At 32.7% G+C, this 11133-nt stretch overlaps 1 protein-coding gene across 1 annotated transcript; it reads right to left on the bottom strand.

Moving 5' to 3' along the window:
• Positions 1 to 936: 936 nt before the first annotated feature.
• Positions 937 to 8032, bottom strand: LOC123553152 (uncharacterized). The gene is made up of 4 exons (XM_053525113.1): positions 7866 to 8032; positions 4373 to 4441; positions 3179 to 3385; positions 937 to 2411 (listed from the first exon to the last, which is right to left on the bottom strand). The coding sequence occupies exons 1-4, from the start codon at positions 7989 to 7991 to the stop codon at positions 2277 to 2279; spliced, it is 537 nt and encodes a 178-aa protein (XP_053381088.1). The 5' UTR covers positions 7992 to 8032; the 3' UTR covers positions 937 to 2276.
• Between the last annotated feature and the right edge of the window lie 3101 nt (positions 8033 to 11133).

Raw genomic sequence — 11133 nt, 5'->3', positions numbered from 1 at the left:
TTATTGCATACACAAATTCTAAACGCTATTTGATATACTTTATATTTAAATGGTATACTGTAATTAATGCAACACAATAACAATGCAAGTTACATGTATGACAACTAGCTGCTAGCGTATTACGAAACTTTGATAAAAGAAAATAATTATTTACAAATTCTACCACATATTCAAATAGAGCAATTATTTCAATTCGTTACACATGACAGTCTATTTATACATATCCCTTGCAACTCTAAATCATTCCCGATTTTTAAAACTTCATCTATATTATTTCATCGTATAAAAACAGATTTCGTGTCTAAATATATGCATACACAATAAACCTTTCATTTTATAAATAATGTTCAGCAGTATAAAACAAAGCAACACTCATATAATGATCTTTTCTTAATCCAATCTGAGCATCCGATATAATATTACTGTTTCCACAAAAGCACGTTGTTTGTGCAAAATGGGGGTTAATAACTAAAAAATGAAACTAAGTAGTGTAACAGTAAAAGAAGAATAAATACATTTGACCTAACTATCGAGAGGGAAAAAACGAATTTAAAATAGATAAATGTTAATAATAAAAATAAAAACAACTCATAACATATTGTCTTTTTTAAAACATTTAGCAGATTCCTAAATTTCTGTAACAGTTATGCGGTGATTTGATTGATTGGAATTAACATCCGAATTATCAAAATAATGAATTGAACTAAAATGAATAACTCAGATAAAGTACCCATATATAAATATCAAATAAAAGAACAATTGGGAATAAATAAATTGTACTACATTAAAATTCATGAACAGCAATACAAAAACTTATATAAAACACTCATAAACAAAACAGACACAGCAGGCTCAAATGATAACAAGAGTTCCGCATGGGACAATATACGCCCGAAGTTCTAGATCGGAGGAGGAGAAAGTAAAATATTCTTGTTTGAGAAGAAGGGGACGTAATGTGGCGTTGGTTGGGGGCAGGGTGAGCGGGGTTAATTTGTGCGCGGGAGTAATGTAGAACATTTGTACTCCTTAAATTCTCTCATCATCACCCATCTATAGTCCAAATTTTAAATCAATACAAAGGAAAAATTTCACGTTTGAACTTAATCTAAGAACTTAAACTTTGACCTTCCGACCAAATTCATTCGCTCTACATATAATCTCATAACCATTATCTATAAGCCAAGTTTGAAGGCATTACCTTCGCGGACAGATTTAACCTTGCTGTGACCTTGACCTTTTACCTACAGCTTTGTTCAAATCACCAGCTACATATGCCAAGAATGAAGTCAATACCTTGAATGGTCATTAAGTTATACTTTGGACATGAACTATGACAAACAAACTTGACATCTGAGCCCAACTTGTGACCGTAATCTTTTTCCTAAAATTCTGGTTCCTGCAATCTTTACGTAATTCATAGCCAACTACATATATCCCAAGTTAAAAGTCGGTTACTTGAATAGTAATATAGTTATAATCTGGACAGGAAATATGAGGAATGAATTTGACATTTGAGCTCAATATGTGACCTTGACCTTTGACCTACAAATCTGGGTTATGTGTTCTGTAAATTGTCTCATCGCCGCGTCTTGAATAGTTATAAAAGTAAAGAAATCTCCTGAAACTGACCCTATTCTATACCTCGATATATACAGCAATAAATCACCATAAAGCCCTTATGGCAACACTAAGTGACCTAGTATGGTAAGAACACACAACAAGTCATATATCAACCTCTTGAAAACTATATTAAACATCCGCCTTGGCACATAAGCGCTATTTAGTGCATTGAACTCTTAAATCAATGAATATATTTAGAACTTATATAGCGATTAACTTTTAAACCTCGAGAATACAGACATGTTGGCGTCATACTACTATTGAAATACTGTATACCATCCTGTTTTCTGTTTCCAACTTCATCTAAGTAACATCCTCATACAGACAAGAAATGAGTGTAAAAATATTGTCCACGATATACATTTGCTACAAATAACTTTTAAGTGTAATTTTAATCAAAGGCCATGTGATATATTCCATAATAGTGTCAGGAAACATACGTACATCATCATCGGATTTCTGAGATGGTTTGTATTTAGTACATTTTGACTCTTTTCATATTGAGAAATTAATATATCAGACATTTTCATGCCAAATAATTATGGTTAAGTTTGGTAATACATATTTACTGTAAATTATAGTAGAAGAAGTAACTATTTCATAAGATTTTTAATTATATTAAACATCTGCCTTCAATGTAACTCGGTTAATTGTAATCAACTCCTCTCCTCCTCTCTATTTCCACTTAGGGTCTGTAAAATTTTCTCCAATTTCGAGTCAATGTCTATCAGATTTGTTTCAAGTGTGTTAAAGTTCGTATCCAATCGAGCTATTTCTCTTGAAGTACTATCCTATATAATAGATGAAATTATTAGAAGTTCTTACATGATGTATCTTAGATATAGCTTAAATGCCCATTTTTATAAATCCCCCTAATTCGGGGCCCATCCGCTTAGCTCAGTAGGTAAAGCTTTGGTCTACGGATCGCAGGGTTGTGAGTTCGATCCTCAGGCGGTGCGTATGTTCTCCGTGACTACTTGATAAAAGACATTTTGTCTGAAATCATTAGTCCTCCACCTGTGATTCATGTGGGGAAGTTGGCAGTTACTTGAGATAAAAAGGTTTGTAGTGGTACAGAATCCAAGAACACTGGCTAACTGCCCGCAATTATATGACTGAAAAACTGTTTGAAAAACAGCGTTAAACCCAAAACAAAACAAACAAACATCCTAATTCGGGATACCGATGTAAATGTTCTTAGTGACGATTTGACACCTCTGATTCATGTAAGGATGTTCTCTTCCATTCAGGATTTTAGTTATGTAACGGGGGGAATTTGGACTAACCAGTGTTCCTGCATTCTGTACAAAACTAGCCTGTTTTCCGAATTAAACAACCAACTTCATTTCGAAAATAATTAAAGTCTACTTTAAACAACATGGGAATAATTACTTTGTTAAACGAAATAAAAATAGGTCTAAGCTCAGGAGCACTCCGTGCACCGGTTGTTTCTCCACTATTTGAAGATTGTATAGTTTGGTTGGATTTATAGAAAGATTATATCAGGCTATTTATTATATCGTATGGTAAATTAATACTAGTAAACGCAAATTCTCACATTCTCAGATTTTAAAGCCACTGTTATATCTCTTTCAGTTAATTTCCATGATTCGGCAATTTTCCTCTGCAGCCAGTTCTGTTTACTCGGCCGTAAAGTTTCCGTTTGGGATACAGGTTTGGCAGACCGTCTACATCGGAGGAAATTCAGACCTTTCAAAATAAGCGAAGATGTTGATATTCTTTCTAACTCCAATGCGAACTTTACCTGAAATTTAGCCATAAGTACGAATGTTAGCTTTAATTTCCTGGCACCGTCGACTGAAAGCAAAGACATTTTATAACATCGCATACAAAACAGAAAGTTATCTAGAAAACAGCAAAAACAACCACACACCTATGTCCGATATAAATTTCCTAATTGTAAACCACACTTCATAGAGAATTGAGCAAATAAAGGAAATCTGACAATTTCAATGTATTATTTTCAGTCTGTTTTCAACACATAATTGAGATAAAAAAGAATGTTCTTTATGCATAAGCTTTGCATCACAGACACCGAAATTTCAGGGCCTTATTTACTGGTAAAACACTTTGATTTACATTTTTTGCTTTAAAGAAAATTCACATTTATGAACAGGAATATAACTAGTACTATGTCTACTAGAACAACACACCATTTTAGAACTGATAACGTACACAAAAAATTGTGCACAACCGAACATGATGGATCTTTTTTTTTTTCAAACTGTCAAAAATACTCATTGTTTAATTAGGATAAGCACACGAAGAAAGCTTCTGCAATTGATTTTGACTCCACAGTTTATTCGATTTGCAAGAGCCTGTATTTGTATCAAAAGACTTTAACCGTCGTAATTTTGCTTTTACCAAAACGCTTCTTTATCAGGGCTACCGTTTTCATACGTATCGCAAACCTTTTGCTAAATATTATCACAAAGTTACTAAGACATACGTATAAGATAATCTGTGGTACGTATATGTTAGTATGTCATAGTAAGTTATACGTAAGGCACATGAAAATCTCCCTGCTGGCACCAGGACGCTTTCATAGAAATCTGCAAAGTAAAGTATACCTGGAATGCAAAACCTCTCTGCTGCCTATAAAGTAAAGAAAATGTCGGTTGTGCCTCCACTTGATGATGGATGAAAACAAGTTAATGCGATTCTATGATCAACCGGCTCCTATGAAGTAGACGAAACAACCCAGATTTAGTCATACTTCAGATATACTCACTTGCATTTCTTTCCTGGCGAGATCAGCTTCTTTCTGGAATTCTTGTATATTTTCCACAGCCAGACCGACCTAAGTAACACAAGTCTTATCGATACGTCATTTGGTTTAACGATGTGCAGCTATTCAATATAATAACAGTAGTTTGTGCTGACTATTTAGAAGTAAACTTTATGATACATTTTCAGGATGTCACCTCCTGCGTTGCTTTAAACGCTTTGAACAAGACATTAATAGAATAGCAATACATTTACATAGTTTGAAAATAAATGAAAGACATAATACAAAAAGATAGTGATGCAAAGTTTGTTTCGCAAACATATCATGGTAATTTATGTTTAATTTGATGGTATTTAGATAATTTAAACAGAACCTGTTTTAGACAATATATGAAGATGAGTAAGGGATTTGTTATATTATGTTATAATGTTCTTCACTATTTTTATTCCACAATTTGTGATGATAACGGTGTAGAGCTATGCTTTCGCATTTTTATTGATGCTTTTAAAAAAGAAAATGTAGTGAAGGGAGACAATAAAAAAAGAAACAAATTACGGTAAAACACCGCTCGCTCGAGGTCGCAAGGGGATGAGCAAAATGCTCGAGTTATCCATGGTTTCGACGACCCAAACATTGACCAACATACGAAGAGATATAAAGTTTGTTTTACCAATTGTCATCGGGACCGTTTGCAGAGGAAACGGTGATGCGTAATGATAACATACTTGTGACATTTTCAAACATAAACGTATTACAAACGTTATCTATTGATAGACGTTTCGATATATAATTTGTAATGGCACATGTGAAGAAACAACTGAGATTATTTAAATTTTTTATTCATCAACAAGTGCATATCATAACTATCGTCTCAGTTTTATGAAACGGCTATATTATTTCCTTCATTTGCATGCAAACAACTGCTGATTAAAATACTAAGATATTATAACTATCTTCTCCATCTCGCAGAAAAGATGTTTTAAGTAATCAGTAATTGACCGATATTTAATCAGTAAAACTTTTCTTTAAGCTTTTATCAATAATTAATTTCATCATAAGATCAAATATACCGACAAACAAACATTTAAGATAGTCTGGGAATAGACCACGCAATTCTCACTGTGTGTGAAAATGTTTAATTAACCGATACATTCTGACCGCCGAATGTGTGAACAATTTTGACACCTCTGCTCGAGTTAGCCAGAAGCAATAAAGAGTAAATTAATACACAGGGACCAGGTGTCATGCTCGAGCGATCGAGTTATCGATGCCCGACCCAGCCATGGTAATATCACATAGAAAATAGAAGGAAATTGGCCGGGACCACATGAATTGCTCGAGCTAGCCGGGGTGCTCGAGTCACCGATGCCCGAGCGAGCGGTGTTTCACTGTAACAAAATCCCACTACAGGTCGGTAATTTCCAGCGGTAAATGTTTAATGATGTCGTTGAGTTACATTGTTGTCAAGACGTTCTAAAATGTTTATGTTTAATTAATTTTGTATTCCCGTTTTATAGAATAAACTAATTCTTTTTCTTAGAATTACCTTTGGTCGTCATTGAATTTCAAGAGAATAACACATAACCACATTATCAAAACTTCTGGAATTCAGCAGAACTTATACGTGCATTGCCGTAAAATAAATTAATCTAAGATGTCACAAGGGAGCACAAATAAATAAAAAAGTACCTTTCAAAGATACAATGTTTATAACATTTTATTAAAGACCAGCTTGAAGACTAAATTACTGCCGAATACAACGTAAATGCATATAAGTTTTAGTATAAACCATGTAAAATCATGGCACAAATAACACTTAATATTTATTTTGAAACGTGCTCTGATTATTTCCAAAGCACTAAAAACTCTTTTAAAAATATTCAATAGAATTTAATGCTAAGTCTATGTCATTATATTTTCACCAAAGGCGATACAATAGCAATGAAATAGCAATGTTTTAGTTTACAAAATTAATACGTAAAATCCTTATATGATTATATTCGTCTTTAAGCATTGACGCCCGTATTTAATGTTTTAAATGGGTTTTGCTTTGATGATGACGATAGATCTTCGTCTAACGATAAATTAGCATTTTAGCAAAGATAAACAATTCTTGTCATATTACAATGTATCTTAAGAATTAGTTGGGGAAAGCTACGAATTTGTATGCAAACGAAATTAAATGATTTCACAGCCGCATGCACACATAAGAACGCGTTTGTTATTGAGTGTATTGAACTATTCCTACGTAGGATGACATTTTTTGTATATTTGGTCAAACACAGTTATCAGTTGTTCTTAGCTGTATTTCATCCCAACCTACGACAAAATATATATATAACTATACGAGATACAATGGAATTACCCAGTCGGTCCTTCTGTTAAATATTTTCGGATGCAAATCTGAAACTGTTTAATGAATTTTTAAATAACTACAAATAATTGAAAATACTTTATGCGAATTACATATGACCCAGTTCGCCAACACTAAGCTTCAAATTTCACATTTAGAGGTCAAAGATCAAACAGCCTACACCGTGTCCGTCTAATTTTTATCTAAGTAACTGGTATTTTTATAAAACTAAAATCAATTCATGATACATGTAGCAAACTTTAAAATGAATTTCAAATAACTACCGGTCCTTTCATTTTTTTCTATATGGGTAAACGTCTAATAATTTCTTGTATACCTCTATGTCGGCTATATTCTAGTAACACTTAGGAGCATCTTTAAACAGAAATATGTTCAACTCTATAAGTTTCTTCATTAAATCATTAATTTAAACCAATATTTGGCACGATTTATCAAATTGGGCACGATTTATCAAATTGAATACTCAACTAGTTTTAACAGGAATAGGAAGCATAATGTAACTCGTTCGGTTGCGAATGATGCAGTCACAGAACGAAACAAAGTACATTTGGCTGTGAATACGTTATCATAACCATATTAAGGTAATTCTGCTCGTTTGCATTGAAATGTTTTCTACAATGTAGAACTTGATTCAATTTTGATTTTCCTATTGTTAAGAATATACCTAGAAAATTCATCAAATAAAAATTTAGGGTCGTGTGCTTTATTTTTTTTTTTGCTTGACTGATCTGTAAAAAATCGGACCTCATGCTAAATTTCATAATGGAAGTCTATGTAAAATAATAACTTTCATAACAACGCCATACACAGAAATTTTTTTTCTACAATGTAGAATTTAATTTAAAACAACTTCTCACAGCTGTAAATAAACGTATGGCCTATAATGTGATGAAATAAAATGTATCGAGATATCTGACCTTTATTAAGGTTTTACGCCGGGAAATGTATATTTATGACAATTACATTTCAGGTTTCACATGCAATTAGTCATTACTCGAAAGATGCTTTTGATGTATGTATATGTTAAGAATAGATATTTGGCGTATAATTCATATCAATGAAAAACATGAAGAGGTAGACGAACACGTAATTCATGACAGAGTAAAAAATTCAATGACATACTAGCAGATTGATGACGTCAATAGTCATAAATATCATGAAGATGTAGAAGAACACATAACTGATGTATTCATAGTGCACTACTTCGTCAATAAATATGGTATCGAAGTCAATTTCGCCAATCATCATCGCTGTTGTCTTCACAACAGAGATCCAAAATGTACTGAATTGTTCCTAGAAAATAAGGTGGTAAAACTGTATGCCTCTTTCTCATATTTACGAGCCTTCTCACTGATCCGAACCTTTGGAAAAATTTCACTTTGAGTAATATGCTGTTTCTAAATTGTATGCACATTTTGGCTAACCATATGACACTTGCAAAGGAGTGAAAGACGATTGTATTTTCTCATAGAATAACAATATTAAGCACATCAGAAACTTTTTACACATAAGTTGCTTATTTAAAGTCACTGGGGTAATATGCAACTATTAAAATAGATAGACAGGCACATTTATATATCTATTCTAAAATTTAAGATAGAACCTTTTCAGAAGATTTCTTAATTTTTGATAGCTATTAAAAATGTATCGGTTTAACGTGAAAGCGTCTGACTGTTTCAAAGGGTGAGAGTCGTCTGAAAGCCTTGACTATTCAGTTACAGTGTTTCTTAGATTTCTCTTTTTGAAGATTTTTAAGTTTAGTTGTTTGAGTATTATAATGTTCTTGTAACAAAATCATCTTTTGCAACTAACACATATTATTGTCAAGAGCTAAAATAATAATTTAGTAAGAGGATTAAGATCAGTGGGATAATCCTTGCTGAGAAAATAGATTCTTCATAAGACAACTACACTGACAGATTACTAAAATCAATTCTTGAATGAAACATTTTTTACTTGATCCGACCAAGTTTTAGTAGATTCAGTGGATTCAGTGTTGTTATATTTTCTCGTCCTTTGGGATCATGGAGTCCATTCAACATACATGTAATAGAGTTCCGCTTAAGCCAGTGCTAGGGGACGTGAGAGGTGTTGCACATTTCATTACCTTTCATGAACAGACTCAACCAAACCGAGTCTGCTATTATTCATTTTGGTTGCATTCTTTGCTTCCAAGGGATCTTTTTCACAGATTTTATTAGGAAATGAAAAACAGAAATAAAAAGGCTAATGCAAGCGGTGTTTATTCATGTTTCTTTTAAATTTCAAACGTTTTTAACGGGGATTTATATAAATTCCTGCGCGAATATGCTCAAACAATATGTAGAATAGATATCGGGCCTCTACTTCTTGTTTTTCCCTCTGCGTGCGTGCGTGCGCACGTTTGTGTGGCCTGTATGTTTGTAGCCTAAACGTTGAGGTCCAATCTACAATACGTTTGCTTCGTTAGCTAACAGTTCCAATGCATTGCCATCTTCCATAATTAATTACTTAAACAATGAACACAAATTGTTTATCTGAAGTGCAAATGAGGGTTAAGCAGGAAGACGATCAACTGTATCTCGATGTGTATGTTTATAGAATTTGTACGGGTTCAATAAGTGCATAATTGATGTTGAAGAATGCTGTAATTACTAAGATTGTTGTCAAATAGAAACTTAAAAGTACAATCAAAATTTGAAAAATGTTAAGAATTCTTCGGAATATTCTGGAATAGGTTACATGGTTCCTCATTAATAAAACGGAATAACAAATACAGTCAATGTTTTCACAAGCTACTTACGCCAAAATCAAGAAGAAAATTAAGAAATAAATAACGATTAAGAATATAGTTTCGTTTTGGTTTCAAGTGCACGAGTGTGTTTGAAGAGTACTTTCACGTATTCAATAAACACATTCGTGTCTTTCATACCAAAATGAAAAATTATCCATAGTGTTCTTTCTTTAATTGCTTTAAAGACGCGCCACGGAATAACTGTATTCTTTTGTATTTCCATGATGGTAATTATACATGATTTGCATTAAGAAATTGAGAAATTTAAGTTTCTAGTTCTAAACATACAGCGACATATATTAGGCCAAGACAATGTGTTTAAGTTGTAAACATTTCTGAATCAATGAATGGATATAGAAGTGTGCATATTATTTAATGTATTAAGCAGAATGAAGACCACATTTTGTTTGTATAAGGTAAGTTAGTTATGTACGTTTTTAAAACTATGCTGAAAGATATTGACTAATTTCGTTTGCACATGAACTTGTAAAAACATATCATTTCAGAGAGTGCTTGAATTATCCACCTGTCATCTGGTAGTATAGCTGTATTATACCAGTATTATCAGAATGATTTTCACGAACTTAATGTGGGAGGAAAAAGTGGGTCACTAGGTTTAGGTGTGTCTTTAACCGATCCATTGTCGCATACGTCTTATATGAAATCTTGTCCGTGTGAATAACAAACGCCCTAAAATCGTCATGATGCACGCTTAATGCGAGCAACGTCCTGTTACATTTACGTAGTAAATGTGACAACTTTAACAACTGAGAAGTGTTCAAACTAAAGGTTCAATCAATTTCCTTAAAAAGACAATGTATAAAGTTATATGGAAACTTAATGTGTGATATAAAAAGGCTTATGAATAACAAATTCTGTAAGTAGTTCTTCTAACGCAACCAAGCAAAATAATATTAGACTCTTAATTTATTTATTTTGAAGAATGTTAAAACTGTCTTAGATTTTATCTATGAAGAAAGCGTTTTTGAAGACAATGCAACAGTCAATATGGCCTCTGTTGTTTTCTTCGTAGAAACTTATAGTCGTTATCGTTCTACGCATATAGATTGAACTGTTCGTCCTTGTGTTCAATGGTTGAACGAATGTTTTGGTAACCTACACTATACAACCAAACTATCAATTCGCCTCATCAATATAAAAGTTGGTTGACATTATTCATCAAGAAAATTACAAAAATATACAGCATACAGTTTACAATGAACGCCTTATCCCATAATGATTTCTGTTGGATGTATTGGTTTAGCAGTTATTAGATAGACATTTCTTTCCAAAAATGCAGACGTAAAATTATGATATAACCGTATTGATATATAATACTGGAGGAAAATATGGATCAAAATGAACAACTTAACATGAGAATAAAGCGGTCAATTTCATTGATATGTAAAGCAAGAAAATATCAATCTTAGAGATGACCTTATGCTTCCTTTTTGGTCTATATAATGAATCATATCTCTGTAATTAATCACATTGTACATGTATTGACTTACAAGATTAATGTTATCTCGACAAACCATATTTATATGTTTCATATGATGGTTGGTATTCTTGGACGTGCTGTGTCTTTAAATAATTTGTTACTATTCAATGCAGTCT

Source organism: Mercenaria mercenaria, chromosome 15 (genome assembly GCF_021730395.1).
Source record: "Mercenaria mercenaria strain notata chromosome 15, MADL_Memer_1, whole genome shotgun sequence".
NCBI lineage: Eukaryota > Metazoa > Mollusca > Bivalvia > Venerida > Veneridae > Mercenaria > Mercenaria mercenaria.
This window is presented reverse-complemented; position numbering and strand designations above follow the sequence as displayed.